This window comes from Trematosphaeria pertusa, assembly GCF_010094035.1.
Source record: "Trematosphaeria pertusa strain CBS 122368 unplaced genomic scaffold BU26scaffold_2, whole genome shotgun sequence".
NCBI classification, from domain to species: domain Eukaryota; kingdom Fungi; phylum Ascomycota; class Dothideomycetes; order Pleosporales; family Trematosphaeriaceae; genus Trematosphaeria; species Trematosphaeria pertusa.
The window spans coordinates 2,947,648-2,963,443 of NW_022987213.1; the positions used below are offsets into that span (position 1 = coordinate 2,947,648).

General features: G+C 51.8%; 10 protein-coding genes across 10 annotated transcripts; 5 read left to right on the plus strand and 5 right to left on the minus strand.

Moving 5' to 3' along the window:
* Positions 1 to 4: 4 nt before the first annotated feature.
* Positions 5 to 644, minus strand: BU26DRAFT_583755 (uncharacterized protein; the record flags this gene model as incomplete). The annotated part of the gene is made up of 2 exons (XM_033834574.1): positions 5 to 457; positions 576 to 644. 2 exons carry the CDS (start codon positions 642 to 644, stop codon positions 143 to 145), a joined length of 384 nt encoding a protein of 127 aa, XP_033690115.1. The 3' UTR covers positions 5 to 142.
* A 265-nt stretch (positions 645 to 909) lies between these two features.
* On the minus strand, positions 910 to 1,544 carry BU26DRAFT_583757 (uncharacterized protein; the record flags this gene model as incomplete). The annotated part of the gene is made up of 1 exon (XM_033834575.1): positions 910 to 1,544. Exon 1 carries the CDS (start codon positions 1,420 to 1,422, stop codon positions 910 to 912), a length of 513 nt encoding a protein of 170 aa, XP_033690116.1. The 5' UTR covers positions 1,423 to 1,544.
* Positions 1,545 to 1,969: 425 nt separating this feature from the next.
* On the minus strand, positions 1,970 to 2,470 carry BU26DRAFT_559734 (uncharacterized protein; the record flags this gene model as incomplete). The annotated part of the gene is made up of 1 exon (XM_033832731.1): positions 1,970 to 2,470. One exon carries the CDS (start codon positions 2,468 to 2,470, stop codon positions 1,970 to 1,972), a length of 501 nt encoding a protein of 166 aa, XP_033690117.1.
* Positions 2,471 to 3,990: 1,520 nt separating this feature from the next.
* BU26DRAFT_500738 (uncharacterized protein) lies at positions 3,991 to 4,959 on the plus strand (the record flags this gene model as incomplete). The annotated part of the gene is made up of 1 exon (XM_033826515.1): positions 3,991 to 4,959. One exon carries the CDS (start codon positions 3,991 to 3,993, stop codon positions 4,957 to 4,959), a length of 969 nt encoding a protein of 322 aa, XP_033690118.1.
* Positions 4,960 to 5,436: 477 nt separating this feature from the next.
* On the plus strand, positions 5,437 to 5,934 carry BU26DRAFT_559736 (uncharacterized protein; the record flags this gene model as incomplete). The annotated part of the gene is made up of 1 exon (XM_033832732.1): positions 5,437 to 5,934. One exon carries the CDS (start codon positions 5,437 to 5,439, stop codon positions 5,932 to 5,934), a length of 498 nt encoding a protein of 165 aa, XP_033690119.1.
* Positions 5,935 to 6,780: 846 nt separating this feature from the next.
* Positions 6,781 to 9,051, plus strand: BU26DRAFT_583759 (uncharacterized protein; the record flags this gene model as incomplete). The annotated part of the gene is made up of 1 exon (XM_033834576.1): positions 6,781 to 9,051. One exon carries the CDS (start codon positions 6,781 to 6,783, stop codon positions 9,049 to 9,051), a length of 2,271 nt encoding a protein of 756 aa, XP_033690120.1.
* A 307-nt stretch (positions 9,052 to 9,358) lies between these two features.
* BU26DRAFT_559738 (uncharacterized protein) lies at positions 9,359 to 10,731 on the plus strand (the record flags this gene model as incomplete). The annotated part of the gene is made up of 2 exons (XM_033832733.1): positions 9,359 to 10,426; positions 10,600 to 10,731. The coding sequence occupies 2 exons, from the start codon at positions 9,359 to 9,361 to the stop codon at positions 10,729 to 10,731; spliced, it is 1,200 nt and encodes a 399-aa protein (XP_033690121.1).
* Positions 10,732 to 11,514: 783 nt separating this feature from the next.
* On the minus strand, positions 11,515 to 12,717 carry BU26DRAFT_500741 (uncharacterized protein; the record flags this gene model as incomplete). The annotated part of the gene is made up of 1 exon (XM_033826516.1): positions 11,515 to 12,717. One exon carries the CDS (start codon positions 12,715 to 12,717, stop codon positions 11,515 to 11,517), a length of 1,203 nt encoding a protein of 400 aa, XP_033690122.1.
* A 296-nt stretch (positions 12,718 to 13,013) lies between these two features.
* Positions 13,014 to 13,658, minus strand: BU26DRAFT_500742 (uncharacterized protein; the record flags this gene model as incomplete). The annotated part of the gene is made up of 1 exon (XM_033826517.1): positions 13,014 to 13,658. One exon carries the CDS (start codon positions 13,656 to 13,658, stop codon positions 13,014 to 13,016), a length of 645 nt encoding a protein of 214 aa, XP_033690123.1.
* Positions 13,659 to 14,041: 383 nt separating this feature from the next.
* On the plus strand, positions 14,042 to 14,410 carry BU26DRAFT_559741 (uncharacterized protein; the record flags this gene model as incomplete). The annotated part of the gene is made up of 1 exon (XM_033832734.1): positions 14,042 to 14,410. One exon carries the CDS (start codon positions 14,042 to 14,044, stop codon positions 14,408 to 14,410), a length of 369 nt encoding a protein of 122 aa, XP_033690124.1.
* Positions 14,411 to 15,796: the final 1,386 nt, after the last annotated feature.

Genomic DNA, 15,796 nt, shown 5'->3' on the forward strand with positions numbered 1-15,796 from the left:
CGGATTTCTATCCTTTCAGTCTTCCTGCAAGATCATCGTCTTGCGATTACTAAATCTCGCTACTGACCTTGTCATCGCCGACCATTCAAGCCTGCACGCGCACTAGGCCCGCGCCCACATCGCCCCAGCCCTGTCCCAGATCTCATCCAACCCCCTTGGATCCGGTGAAACAACTCCAGACTCCTCTCAACGTCAGAGAAGGGGTGGAATAGCGGGGCGCGGCACATTGGGCAGGGGGATTTGGAGGAGAGCCAGGAACGCAGGCTGGCGGAGTGGATGGCTGTTTGCTCGTTGCCTGTCTTGGAGGTGCTGCTGCTGTTGCTTGTTGACGCGAATGGTTCGAGGTAGTTGGGGCAGTTAGGCTCGGATGTTTGGTGCGAGGGGAGGGGTCTGCGATGGTTTCGAGACCGTGGGCGAGAATGCGGCCGGTTGAGATTGGGGGCCGGATGTTTTGGTGCTGCAGGAAGTTGTGCAGGTGAAGTGTAGAGAGAGTTTGAGGGCTTGATGTGAGAAAGGAGATGGCGAATGCTGCTGGAGTGAGGCGTACGTGAGTGGGAGATGCGGGTGATAAATACCTGGTAGGGTAAGGTTAATTTATCATAAGGTACGTTCTCTAGGTGGAAGCGCTTTTCCAAGGCGTCCATCTATGCCAAATTCTCAAACGCGTTTTCTCCAGTCCTTATGCGTAGATTTCAACAGCGGCCCCAAAGTCACGTGGCAAAACTTTTTTTTCTCGATATCTCTTGTCAAATATTTCCATTATTTTCAATGTGTATTCGTGGCAGCTATATCACCTCACAGGCGTAATTGCCACTCCTCATCCCAGGATATTGTCCTGCGCATTAACATCAACCGCAGCGGGGATATTGGCGCATCATCTCTCTCCCCATCCACCGTTTACACCACCAGTCAATCTACTCGGTAAAGCTCCAGCAAGCGTCGCTGCCGTTCCTCAAGCTCTTGCAGATCCTCCAAAATGCGCGCCAGCTGCTGCTCTGCATCGCTGAAATCCTCGTTATTTTCGACTTGCGAAGCTTGGATACGCTCCCCCAATCGGAGGGCACGAGCCCTGACTGCATCAACTGCATTTATTGCATCAGCAACGGTCGCAAAGATCGAGTTCAGGGTGTTGCCGCTGTCTGTTTCGCGGGGAAAAAGGCTCGAGCGGCACACGAGACATGTGTTCTGGTCTTCCAGCCAGACGCGAAGGCAGGCATGGTGGAAAACGTGCTTACAGGATGCAATAAGGACGGTGGTAGCTTGGTCACCGGACTGAGTGTCTGTCACCGGAGGCTTCGCATACGGGTCTAGGCAAATCGGGCAGTTCGGTTCTGTGGTGTGCTGCGAGGCATCTGTGATCGACTCACAGCCGTTGGTAAGGAAAGTTTCGCGGGTGGGGAATTTAGGTTGCTGGGTCGCCATGTTGTTGGTTGGAGTGGTTGAAGTGTGAACTTCCAACGCAGTCCTCGGGTAGAAGAATGTTTTTGAAGCTAGAGAGCGTGTTGCACAATGGCGTGTGAAGGGATTCTATGGCTGAACTACGGGAATGTTCGCGCACAATGATGGCTGCATCAGTAGAAAAGTGCGTAAGCATGAAAAGGCATGCTTCTATTTCGTAGGGCGAGGTAGGTGATAAGCATACCAACTCTTAAGCTCGAGTTTGTGCGTCCACAGACTACTGTGAACACTAAGTAGACTCTACCTTCCTGCCTCACATCAATAGGTTCATTAAAGTATTCTTTCGGGAAAAAATACTATTTAATAGTGATAATTGAGCGTTGCAAAATATTTCCTTTTCACTTTTCACGTGCAGTATTTCTAACCAAATAATGCAATGTGTTCATATACTATTCATCTTTTGCGGCTGTATGTCTTGGAAGAGTTCCTTCTCAGATACAGGCCCGCTAAAGGCAAGTGCTATGCCGTGCCCCAAAACCACTAACTTGTCTATAAGGTCATGCAATTGTAACTAAGATGAGGAGTCCTTGTCTGTCTGCTTGTCTCCCTCTAGACAAGCTCCTGCCGTCTCTTTGAGGCTTGCAATGAGCGCCTCGTGATGCTCGCTCCTGCGGCGATGATCCTCAATCTCGGCATTCAGTCGGTTAATCATCATCTCTTGAGAGGTTACCAATTCGTCTGCTGCTTGCTGTGTGTTGGTAACAAGTTGCACCACCTCCTGGCCTAGCTGCAAGATAAAAGTGCTTGCATCATCGCCTGCGTACAGTTCATGCCGGCATGTAGGGCAATCCATTTTGGATTGTTCCGAGATCCAAGCACGAAGGCAAGCAGTGTGGAAGATATGCCGACAGCTGCGGATCCGGACGAACTTTTCTTCCCGGCTCTCTGCCCATGTGCCCTTGCTGTAGCGTTCATGGCAAATGGGACAGTTTGGATCGGCGTCCTCGGGTAGACGTGAGAGTTGCTCGAGGCCGTTCCAGAGGAACTCTTCGCGGGAGTTGTAGTCAGGCATGGTCGGACCGTGTGAGATAGTCGCGACGAGTATGACGAGAGGCAGAAACGGAGTGAGCGAGCGGCTGTCTCGAGATATATACAGTTGGCTGCAACATTGTGTTCTCATAATTCCGAGGGTTATTATGGAATGTACATATATAATGAGAGTCTAAGTCGTACGTAGCGGCGCGTCCAGTAAAGAATATATCTTGTATGAACTAATGGGTTTGGGTATCGAACAATGAGGCAGCAAACCACGTTCTGCATTCTGCGCGTAGTGGTACTGTTATTACGCATGCGTCGTATTCCACCACAGCTATTATATGCACATCCGGGCTTCCGTACGCTATGAAAAATACGAGATAATTGCCTCGTAGGGCCAATAAGAACCGGGAGCTTGAGATCTGTCTGGTCTGTATCTTCAATAAGAAGTATTCGTCCCAGCGGTTTAGTACCATAGATCTCACAGGAAGAGATTGTGATCCATCTTCTCACTGGGATCAATGCCAATTAAAGTCGTGTGATGTCGCTCTCTTTTAGAAGTGTATGTTTGCTTGCCCAAGTGATTACCTAACCACTTAACGTATAATTGGGTCTAAATCTCCTTACGCTACTTTTAGAGAGACCAACGATAACGGTGCTATTCACGGCTTCTTAGTCGGGTCTGCCACCGGAGCTCTCCACATTGCCTTTTACACTCTGACGCATCAGCAATGCACTAACCTCAACTAAGAAATTCTCAACGTCCGACGCAGGTACGCCATCTTCCAGTCGCATTGCCCCTGGCCCGAAAAGGCAGAGAAACTCTTGCATCTTCGTTCCCTCTAAAATCCAATTGACTCTCTCCTTCTCGGTAAATGTGGGATTAGCAAGGGTATGAGGGAGCTCTTTCAGCACCACTTCTATCGCTTCTTTGCCTGGGGCATCGAACGTGCACCTCATCAGTCGAGCAATATAGATCATGAAGTTACTAGGCTTGGAGCCCTCAGTGTTCTCGTAGAGCTTATGCCGACATAGCGGGCAACTCGCCGACTTATTGTGCGCTTGCGTCGACACGCACTAAAGTAACAAACATGACTTATGAAAATAGTAAAAGTAGTGACCACACCTAATCTAAACCAACAATTCGGTTCCGCTTGAGAACTCGAAGTAGTTCTCCAGGCATATAGAACATGTCTTTCCTACTACTTTTGGGATTTCTCCAGGACGACACTAAAACCTTTGCAGGCCGTGTTTGAGGAATGACTCTAGTGGCTCGGGAACGGCATTCCGGGCAATAGCAAGAGCTTCCGCTAGAGAACAGTAATGGCCCGGGAGAGCTACACATGCAATACGCAAGGCCATATGGGGTAATATACATTGCCAATCAACAATTCATCAAAGAGCTTAGAATGTAGCAACAAAGATTGAAAGATTTGGTGGACATCACCGTGAAAGGATGCACACCTCACAATGGTTACGCAACGCAGTCTCTATTAGAGCCAGTAAAGTTTCTCTTGATGGGCAACCTAATACATCTATACTCCCACAGCCGACAAAATGGCCATGAAAAAGACAGCCAAGCAACTACCAACCCAAAACGAGTTCCTTCAAACCGGGCTAGTGCCTTGCAGTCTAGGATCTCCATGCCTTCAAGACACTCTGTGCTCTATCTGCACTTGCGTTTGCAAGGCTGATGAAGAAGTCGTCAAGATCGTCCACGGCAGCATTTGTATTTTCCACAAAGAGTGCATTATGTCATGGTTTAGTTCTACTCATCGCATGCGAGGCACCTGCCCTAACGATAGGATGGAGCTTTTTGAGCCTGATCGCCTCACACCGCAACAAATTGCCGCGGAAGGTGCGCCGTTCATGGATCGAAACTCGCTGGCTCTGATCGGACGCTTCTATCTCCAGGATGCTAAACATCGGCTTCATGTATTTCTTCGTATCCACAACGATTTTCTCACCACGGATGAGATTGTTCACGACTGGAATACATCTGTTGCTCTGCGAGAAATGCTTGAAGAAGATGTGCGCTTTTTCCGTGGTGAGCTTGCTTCCGCTAATGGTGACCTTGAGGATATCCGCGTCGAGTTCCAGGAGATGGTCGAGGCCATCCAGACCGAACTAACTCGCGCACATGCGAAGTATGTTGCGGCTGCAAAGGAGGCTATTACATCGCTTCGGTTCCGTATGAATTGGATTCGCGAGAATAGCCCGAACCAGCCGACCAATACCCTTACTTACTACGAGGCAAAAGTGGAAGAATTAGGGTCACTGCTTTCCAGCGCCTATCTATCTGATCAGCGACATTTGGCTCGCTCATTAGGCAGCCTGTCACAGCAAATCAACGTACTAGGTAGGAAGCTGTGTAGCCAGGTGCAGCCAGACCGGAACCTGCGAAATGCAGAACATCCGGGACTGGATGAGGAAGATCTTCGTATGTTGGAGGTGGCTGAGCAGCTGCGTCAGCAGACGAATGGAGATGATGAGGAACAGGCTGAAGGAGGAGCCTCGCTGAATTAGGCGGACGCAGTTTCTGTAGAAAGTGTAGTCCGGGCGACAAGGTTGGGAGTCACAATAGTGAATAGAGTGTAATAAACTAACATTATTCAAGGAATAATTGGGCTTAAAGACTTGAAGTGAAGAACTGAGTTGGTTGACTAGAGTGCCTACTCGTATTACGGACTCGAGGCTTCGAGGCATTATGAGGGCCGGGGGATAACTGTAATTAGTGGTATGCCATGAAGAGTAGCGGGAATGGTTTCGAGACAACTCGTTTATTTGATTCGTAAAGCTCTCCATCAGTTCAGCTGTACTGTGCTGCTTGTCGTAAATGAACAATGCTATACTCCAAACCACTGTCTAGACTACCGTAAAGTCTCATTGCGTGAAAACAGCGCAAGTCCGGATCCTTACCTTCACAAGCATCAATAATCTATTTGATCTTCTTTCTTGGTGAGATTCTGCCTTAGCAGAGCTCACACACAACCCCTCCACGCAATGACTACTGCCGTGCGTTCGCAGGATCTCAATCTCGAGACGGCCGTTGAGGCATGCGGGACATGCCACGAGAACGTGACGTGCAGCATCTGCACGGAGCCTTGCAATGACCCCTCACCGAAATGTGTCTCTGCAGGGTCGAACAGGCCCACAGTGGGGGAAGAAGTGGTTAAGACTGCAGTCTGTAGTCACTACTTCCACCGCAAGTGTCTCATGGCCTGGTTGACTAGCGCATCGCCGACCCTGAATACATGTCCCAACTGCCGTGGCGTACTGTTCGGGTCAACTGCGGTGTCTCAGCGGGTGCACAATCTTCTCTCGGCAGATGGTGACATTGCTCAAACACGCGCAGAGGTTGAAGCGCAGTTCAGGTCGCGGTGGGATAGAAACCCCCCGGCCCCCCCGTTCGCTATGCTGACTGACTACGACGAGGATCCTGGGGTTATGCTTATCCAAGGCAGCAACGATGATATCTTGGTGTGGATTTCGCGGCGGTAAAGGGCCGGTGTTCGAACTGCGTTCCCAATTAGAATTTGGATGTCTACAATTCGACAGGTGTGCCTTAGGTCGAACTTTTATCTTATCCTCGATTCCGTGTAACAAGGCTTCCTGTACTCAAATACTTGTCGTTGTGCCTCTTCATCCTTGGAATGAAGACGATGAAGTTCATCCCGAACTTATTTATCTTCCATTCAGCGCATTGCCACGTGTCCCTCATATGTGCTCTTCAAGGTAATAGGGCAGCACAGTGTCTCCAGCCATATAGAACCACTCGGCACCCTTCACATGGATCTTTAATCCATGTTCTCAGACTATCTAGAATTAATCCGGTGCAGTATCTGTCCTTGCGTGCTGTGATCCTGAGAGATCTACCGTGGATTTCTCGGTTCCTTACCTATTTAAAGCCCGTTTTCGTAGAACCAGGGTCTCGCGTGTGATTTCTATCTCGGTCCGCGATGAAATGGAGTCTATCTGCCGACCAGATCGGTGCGTTGAGATGCATGACGGTTGAACTTGGAGGCTGTAGCCTCCTTTACATTATTGAAGCGCAGTATCGAGATGGAAGCGCTGCTCTTCCTCATTCCGAAAGCCAAAGTCAAGAAATTAAGGTGTACGGTGCCGATATCAATATCAAACTTTTTATGATCAAGCTCAAAGGACACACTAGCCGATTATTGAACATTGTGATGCACCGCCAGATGTTAGTGCACAATGCGACCAAAACCTCCCGCACACTTCCCTACATAAGCAACATCGTGAACCTATCACGCGCATCCCCGGATAAAAGCACCTGAAACATCTTTTCAAATCGCACCATCTCTTACCAACTGTTTACACGTCAAAATGCCCCAATTAGGAAAAGCACATCACATCTTCCCAATGATCGCCGATGCCCCGCTTGTCGAACAGCCATACCTACACTTCACTACACCCGCGAAAGACATCGTGTGCCGCTGTAATCGTCCGCGGCGTCATGAGCGCTGGTATCCAGTGACCGAGTACGAACCCGTTGTTGAGGCGCTGGCGCTACAGCATATGGAAGATGCCGGAAGCGAGACGTGTACCAAAGCAGAATGGCGAGCCGTATTGAAGCGCAACGAGCCGCGCCCTACGAAGAAGCAGCTTTTCGGACCCGAGCTGCATTACACGAACGAAGCCAAGGATATGGTGTGTCGCTGCGCTGACCCGACGCGCCATCTTGGACGGACCGCACGGGTCAGGAACGACGAGATTCGCATTCTTGCAACACAGTTCTTCGCTCGAAATCCGACCAAGCCAAGGTGCGCAAAGGAGGAATGGAGAACTCTTCGAGATCACATCGGCCGAAAAGAAGCAATGAAGGCCGCATCCGCGCCGGTTCAACACCCAGCCTCGCATAATGTCACATCCTCGCTGGAAAGAGGATGGTCGACTTTGGACACGCGACGCTGGGGAAGCATGCAACCCACGAACGTATTGGCTAGTGGCAAGGAGTGGTCGAAAGTATTGTCTGAGCTGGCAGATGACCAGCCTCAAGTGCCGGACTGGATGATGGAAGCACGCCATTTGTCGAGTCTGGATCCAAATAAGATTATTACGGACCAGCCGCCTCCCTCAGGCCCAGTATATTCTACAAGCCTGACCGAGCTGCAGCAGAAATATGGCCGTCACAGCATAATCCTCGGCAATGCCAGGGCGGACACAGATGACGAAGACGACGTCGAAAATGCCGACCACTGTGCGTCTATGCGCCCTGTCAGCCTGAGAAAGCCTCCCAGTGCTGTGCATGTGTCCGAAGAGGAACACCAGGAAGGTAGTGAGGCTTTCCTCTTGGGGAATACATGGGTGCAAAGCAAAGAATTGGAGTCCCAGGAAGACTACGACGACTATCCAGAAGTGCCCAGCATAAGCTCACTAGAGGAAGACATCTCAGATATTCCAGGACAAATGGACCGACTATCGTTCAATCCTTGGGGTCCACAATGTGAGGGTACCGCGCGGTCGGCTCGAGGGGCGCAAACACTGCCTGTCATGGCAACAGTCCTGGAGGATGATGAAGAGCCGGAGGTTCGGATGCCAGGCTCATACCCTCTGAAGCTTCCTGATGATTGCGGTCACGCTTCAGAATTCATCGCTGAGATGCCAGCTTTACCGGCAGTCCAAATTGAGTCATCCGAAGATATCAAAGGTGCGAGGTCGAAGCGTGAGTATCGATACTCAATCCGAGTAGAGAAGAAACCCGCGTCGCGCATTCCAGTCCCGGCTGAGAAGCCTAAGAGGATGTCGGCTTTGTACGACGTTTCGGCGCCGTCCCGAGCTACACCACTACCTTCGCAACAAGCTTTCTTGCAGAACGGCGTTACAGTATCCTCGCAGCTCCATTGTGTACCACCCGCAGGGACATGCAAGATCTGTAAAGTCCCCTTGCACTTGCAACAGAACAAAGAGAATGTCCAAGTTGCCTGCGGCCACTTCATCCACAAAGAATGTTTGCTCGAGCATTTCCGCTGTCAAGATCAAGAGCTTGGCTCTTGTCCTACTTGTGATAGCGTTCTGTGCGAGCGAACGCTGGCTGATCGTATAGATACCGATAGAGAGGCACTTTTCGGGCAGCAATTCACGCCGCTTCCTCAAGAGGCGGTCGTCGACTCTCCCGAGCTGGGTGAAGTTGTGTACTGTGTCACAGAGGAGGAACTAGCAATGACTCAGCTCCGCATCCTGAAAGCACACCTCGACAGTTGTATGGAGGACGTATGGAGTTGGTATCAGAGCGGTGGCGGCGAGCTTGACTGGTATTCAATGGTGCGAGCGGCCCTGGAGAGGTTTCGAGAGGATGGCCTGCCGGTACGTCAGTGCCGGTACCTTTCCAATCATGACGCATTCCTGAAATTTGTGCTGTGGGCTGAGCTGGTTCGGCTGATGAACAACATTCGCATCGCAGTGAGGCGGCTCGACGGCCCCGACTCTCCTTTTCCGTCTCTACGCGTATTGCACAAGAAGTTTCTCATGGCGAGAGACAGGTTTACTCAGGAGGGGGTGAAATGGCCTAGGGGCCGCCAAGGTGTCGCTTATTGCGAACGTGTTGCGAAGGATGCGTACGATATCGCGATGAAAACACTCCAGAGTGGTTGGTAGATTGCCTCCCTCACTGGGAGGCATGTTAGGACCCCACTCTCCGCCATCTTTTCGTTCGGAATGCTCAAGGAAGTTGGATTGAATTAAACCCACTCGCGTTTACGTGCCCTGCACACTCTGAGCTGTCACCTATTTCACTCTCACCTGCTGGGTGAGATTTTTCTTGAGGGCACTGGAAAGCCCCACCTGGTGAAAGAATGCGAGCGTAGCAGCGATACTATGACGAACCTATCATATATTAGCGCCTCGCTCACCAATGCCTACCCACACACGCACACATACTCGCCTCGATCAACCAGCAACCAGCATGGACGAACTGCTCCAACTGGAGCGTTTACTTCAACGATTCCTCATTACCTCAGTATCAGGCTCGCAATCAAAGGAACCGAAAGGACCAAATCTTCCTACGCAGGCGGATTTCCTCGCCCACGGTATCGTCCCTTGCTCGACTGAGACGGCCGACCCGCTCCAATCCACAAACTGCGCAGTCTGTCTCGAAGAATGTGATGTACCGGAACCGGGGCCTGAACCGCTCCAAGGTCACACGGTCGTCTCCCTCGAGCCTTGCAAGCACAAGTACCATAGGGAATGTATCCTTGGCTGGTTCACCAGTACCCGTCCCGAGCGTGACACTTGCCCCAATTGCCGGAAAACGCTTTTCATTCCCGACAAGCTGACAGCTGCGCAAATTGCGACCTTGGGCGACGACGAGGATGTTATGTTGCGGCGCATTGGGGAACATCGCGCACCCGCACCCCATGAGAGCGTCGTCGATTGGACGCGGTACATTCTCGACACGGAAGCGGTACGACTTATCGCCCAAGAAATGGCACTTGCACGCACAGAGCGACGGCGCGCCTCGTGGATCAACGTCTGCCACCAGCTCCGGAACTACCTGCTCGCGGAGGCGAATGCACCAATCCGGGCACCCTTCCAGCCACACGGCGAGTCTTTCTTGAACCATCTGTGCGCCAGTCACATGCTGCTCTGGCTGACGGCCTACCATTCAAACGTTCTCCGCACACCAGAGTTCCACGAGTTTTACTACTGGCTCACGGAGGATAACGGCGACATAATGCAGGCTGGGGTGAGGACGGGGTTGTTCCGCGAACTTGCGCTCGGGGGGCTTTTCGATACTCAGACCATTCGTGTGGTTACGGTATCTCAAGTTTACGGATTGTCGGTTGAGGCGGCTTTTGGGACGATCATTGCACTGGGCCCCGATCATTTTGCCCCGCGTCGAGGCATCCGTGGGTTCATACAGCGAGCGTGGCGGCGCATTCTCCCGCGCCGGCTTGAGCAACGCTGGATGGGGCTTCCAGGGCTTCAAATCGAAATCGAAAGGCGAAGACTGGAAGCTGATGCAGGAGAGGGGGTAGGTGCCGAGTGGCCGAGTTCGATGGGTTGAGGGGAAGGGGGCATTCCTTCCATGACGGTGGTGGCGGCGCAAATGGACATGGCGGAACAACCTGAAAAAAAAAGCCTAGCGTTGCGAAATAGCACAGAATCACATCTTACATTTTCGGTTCAGCCGCTGCGTCTAGACAGGCAGACATCATCGAATGGTTGCTGCGCCACGGGGCAAACGCGAGCATCTGTAATAGCGAGGGAAAGACAGCGAGCGAACTTCTACCCGGGGATGGCTATGAGGCTTTGAAGGAGATCTTGAAGCATCAGTGACAGAAGTCCATGGGGCATTTCATTTGTATTCCCTTCATTTTTTTTATCTCTCATCGATCCGCATTCCTGTAGTCGTGGCCGTCTTCCCTCATTGCTAGTCCACAATTCATGCTCTTTTCGAATGCCACATTAAAAGTTCATCTACTTCAAAAAGTCGACTATCGCAACCTCAATACGAAGTAGTTGGGCTGGGAATCGTGCGGCCACTCAGAGGGGTTACGCGCTGCTGTCGCGAGATTATTTTACGCGGGGAATGGAGAAGACCTAGAAGTCCAATCTCGCAACAACGCGGATTTATTCGCCTGAAGTACTGGTCGGCTTACGGTGCAACATCTATCGCCTAGTTACGTAGCACGCGAAATCACCCCATTACTGCGGTATCCTCTACCGGGAGCCAAAAGGTAGGCCCTGTAGGCGGATATAAGGCTATAATTCTGCGAGAGCAGAAGGGTCGTGATCCTTTTGCTCCTGACAAGTCCTCATTGAGCACGCATGTTCAAACACATCTCCTCATCCCATCCCCATCCACATTTAGGTGGAGCGTAGTCGGATACCTGATAGGACGCACGGGGGCCGATAACTCTCGGCGTACTGCACCGGCGCCTTAATCGAAGGGTAGCATCATGTAAATCATTACGTCATATGGGGATTTTGTCTCAATCCTCTACACCTAGATACATTCTTTACAGCATCCCGTTCATAACAAGCGACAATGGCCGAGACGCCATCTATTCGTCCTCAGTGTACGATATTTGATTCTCTAGCTATGCTACCCAGTTTGCGCTAATGGTAGACATTGGTGACAGTGATCAGCGTCCCGCTCGTGCTGCGCTGAATACTATACGAGCCATTCCCGATCCAAACGGTTGCCTTGGTCGTCTCCACTTTCGTCCATTCAGGGAGTTCCGTTTCTTCCTCTACCGATACGATGTCCCCGAAAGAGTACGCATGTCCGGGCGGGATAATGATAGTCGCTGACAGCACACAGCCCCCAGTCTCTGACGCTTGCACCGTCACTCTATCCAAGTCACCTGATTTGTTGGACACAGTTACCTCCTCTTCCACGCGCATGCGCAGCCCAATGCAAGTCTCTACGGTGAGAGTATCGCCTCGAAGATTCGCGGAGGTGACGAAGTCGAAATCGAGTGAGCAGCCAGGCTTGAGGAAGAATTGCGCTTGGACATCTCGGTAATACGCTGTAAAGGATGGAGAGAGGGATTGGGCAGGGTCAGCAGAGGATGCGCTAATGATAGGCGACGAGGATGGGGATGGCGAGTCGTCTCCATGTGCAAGACCGCTGCTAAAGGGCAGTGGATCGTCGAGCACTATGGCGCTAGCTCCGCCGGCTCGATGTTGCTCAGCCATGGCAACGATAGGCCCATCATGATCCTGGTCCTGCGCCTCGATCCTCACCGACACTTCCCCGAGCGCATCGGTCAGGACGAAGAGTGCATTTAGAACGTCCATATCGGCATCAAGCCTCACCAGCCGTTCGTGTTCGGCATCGAGCGCAGCCTTTATGGCGGCTCTTACATCCCGGTTATCTAAGAACTCAGTGAAAGCGCTGACGATGAAATCTTGATCTTCCTCGCTCAGGCTCGCCCAACGTTGGCGGAGGATTTCATATGCCAGGAGAACTACGATCACAACTAGAACGACATATTCGATCTCATCGCCGTCCAGCCGGAGGTACCGGTCGTACCGAAAGTGGCGGATTATGCGATCTAGGACTTCGGTACGCCACTCAGGTTGGCCGTCATCGGAAGAATGTATCGCAACCATGACACTACACTGGAGGTTGCAGGCGACTTCCATACCCAACGCTTCGAGCGCGACCTTATCCACTCCGTTATAGGGGGTGGATGTGCTATCTCCAGCGGCACATTGAACGGCGGTAACGATATTTCCAATGCTCAGATCACGAGACGCCAGGCTTCGGGCCATGAAGGGAATCTTGCGGGCTTGCGACGGTTGCATTTTGATCATGTCTTAGATACTTCGCTCAAAAGTTTTCTAGCTCTTTGCCTTATCCGTAGTGCTGGGATATTAATTTATTAGGCTCTGTCCGAATTACACAATGACCTTGTGAGTCATGTTGAGTCTGAATGCTACTAACAATGTAATTATGAAAGTCCACGCGAATGCACGATTTATTCTGTCAAGAAGCAAAAAGACTTTCTGAAATCCTAGAAAAGTTATGGAAATATTACCCGGCCATCATATCTGACCGTGTAGTTCCATGCCACCATCCGTCTCCACCTGTCCCCCACTGCCGGCTTGCCCTACTCCTCCTCGGAATCTAACTGCTCGATACTCTCTAAAATCTCCCCCAAAGCCGAGTAATCCACGCGTGCCCTCCTGGCGCAGCCCATCAACTCGCGGCATAAGATCTTGAAAGCCACTGACTCGGCCTTGGCGAACGCCTCTAGCATCTGGCCCTCTGCGGTCTCCTTGTAGGCTAGGGAAGCGTCGGCGAGCAGTGAGCTCCAGTCGATCTCGGTTCCGTCGCTCTCCTCTGTGCGGCGTCGATCCTGTTCGTGGCTCCAAGCCATGCGTGCTTGGGCGATGATTGCGTTTTCGTTTCCGAACAGCAGCTCCGTGGCGGCCGCGACTTCTTCCGGGCTATGCGATAGCGTCGGTCCCTCGTCGTCGCTACCCTCTTCCTTCTCGTCGGCTGGCGGTTCGAAGAATGTCTCGCGGCAGTATGGGCACGAGTTGTAATTGCCGCGGCCCCTGGCTATCCATTCCTGAATACACGTCCTGTGAAAATGGTGGTGGCAAGGGACGGCGACGGCTTCTGAGGAGTCATCGCTCCACGTCTCCATGCAAATGGTGCATTCCTCGGACTTGTTACGCGGCGTGAAGGCCTTGAGACAGTGGGTGAGGAAATCCTCAGGAGTGTGGAAGTAAACGTTCATCGGAGACATGCTGATGGTAGATGTGGGAGGGTGTTGAGATCGTGAAGTGAAGGTGCTTGTTCGGGAGCACGGTGAGTGGAATGTGGGATGGAGAAATAAATGGAGGAAGGTGGCCTGCAGCGATATTTAAGATTCCGCATGGGAGCAAATTTTTCACTGTACCAGCTATTATTCAGTTTGGACAATAAATGTAAGTGGTTCATCCAGCAACTATTCAGCGCTAACCTTGCTATTGTGGAAAATATAGCTGGTTCACTATAGCGGCCCAGAATATAGAACTTCTGTTGAAACCCAACGCTTACTAAATTATTACTTCTCTTCTTACTCCCACACTGCACAAAAATATCTACCATTCGTCTCTCCACCGTGCCATCATCCTCTATTCGTCAAACATGGCGCAACCCAACGAGCTACCGACGATGGATTCGTTTGTGCAGCATCAGCTTCAACCCTACTTCATCTTCTCAGGCCACGGAGAGTGTGGATTGTGCGGAGTGTGTCAAGAAGGGTTCAACGACTCTCCGCACGGCATCGTTCGCATCAGCACCTGCACCCACCTTTTCCACCGGAATTGTCTCCTTAAATGGTTCAACAGCACGCACTCCAAGCGTAATACGTGTCCTGCCTGCCGCAAGCTTCTCTTTCAGCTCAGCAACCTCACACCCGAAGACATTGAGGCTTTTGCGGAAGAAGCGGCAAGGCATTTGGATGCAGTGGGGCAGATTGAAGAGGAAGAGATGCGGAAGATTGAAGAAGAATAGATGCGACAGATTTAAGAAGAAGAGGAGGAACCAGACGCATATCGCCCCACGTCGCCGCGATGCCCATATTCCCCTTAGTCCATCGTATAGACACACTTCCCCTGGCTACTCTCCCATGTCACCCTAGTACAATCCAACGTCGTCTACCTACTCGCCGGAATCTCCTAAGCATACTCCCACGTATTCCCCGACCTCGCCCGTCGCCACTCCCGCAGACTGCTGGCCCACCCAGTCTTTCCATTACAGCCCCGAGCCCCCTTGGTACCTGCCACCAACCCCTCCCAGACCTGCAAGCTCGGCGATCGCTACCCTATCACCCTCATACAACCAGGCCTCACCGTGCTACTCTCCAGCCTCGCCTCAAGTCACCTCTTCAAATCCAGCTGTATCTCTCTTTCATACACCCCAACGCCGCCCAGTTATATGCCAGCTTCTGCCATTTCAGCCATCGCTAGTAACAGCGACATCGAACCCAGGCATCCTATATGGCGTCCACATGGGGCTTGGACCCGTCACACCCCGTGACCTACTCACAACCGGACACTTCCAATCTCGAAGCGGCACCAACAGCATGCGAGGCAGCGCGTATCTCAAACATGCGCCGCCGTCTCCAAACGTCAAACATAACAGTCGGTGAGATTACGAATGTCGCCTGTGTGCGAGGGTACGGTCGGTCATTCTACCTATATCTGTGCAGTGGTCGCACTGTAATCGTTCGAGATGTGGATGGTTATGCTCGTGGGTTGTACGGCAATTTTATTCGAAGAGGGGATATAGCGAGAGGTTATCGACGGGGCCTCGGTCTCCTCGAGGTTGGATTGGGGGTTGCCGTATCCTCGCTTTCGCCATATGGATGGCAAGCTGCTTTTGGGGCGTAGGGGTCGGATTGCTTTTCAGCTATATTTCGTAGCCTCCCTTTTGCCAGCTGCAATGATAAGTTGCTGTGGGTTTGCTATTGCGGCTTGTCACGCTCGTCGCTCCGTACTTATATTTTATGATCTCCCTCGTCATTCCCTCGGCCAGGCTATGCTCCATTTCGAGGGCTGCGATTCCGCAGAAAGGCTGTTCCACTGTCTTGGGACCTCTCGCGCTTCGCGCCGGCGCCGGTCGCGACCGAAGGTCCTCTGGGTTTCGTCACAGGTGAAAGTCTTCCTACACAGCGGCCTCGGATCTCTGAAAGCGGGGTACATTGCTCCAGTGCCCTCATAGAAAGTTCGCGTATCCGCCACCGGCGTAGATCTACTACACCTGGGGTCTGTGCGTGGTTGTTGATTTTGCGACCGCGCCGATACGCTCACATTCGCATATAAGTGCTCCAAATCCTCCCTATACCATCTTCAAGACAGCATTCGACGTCGACGCAAACCCCCACTTCCGACACGTTAA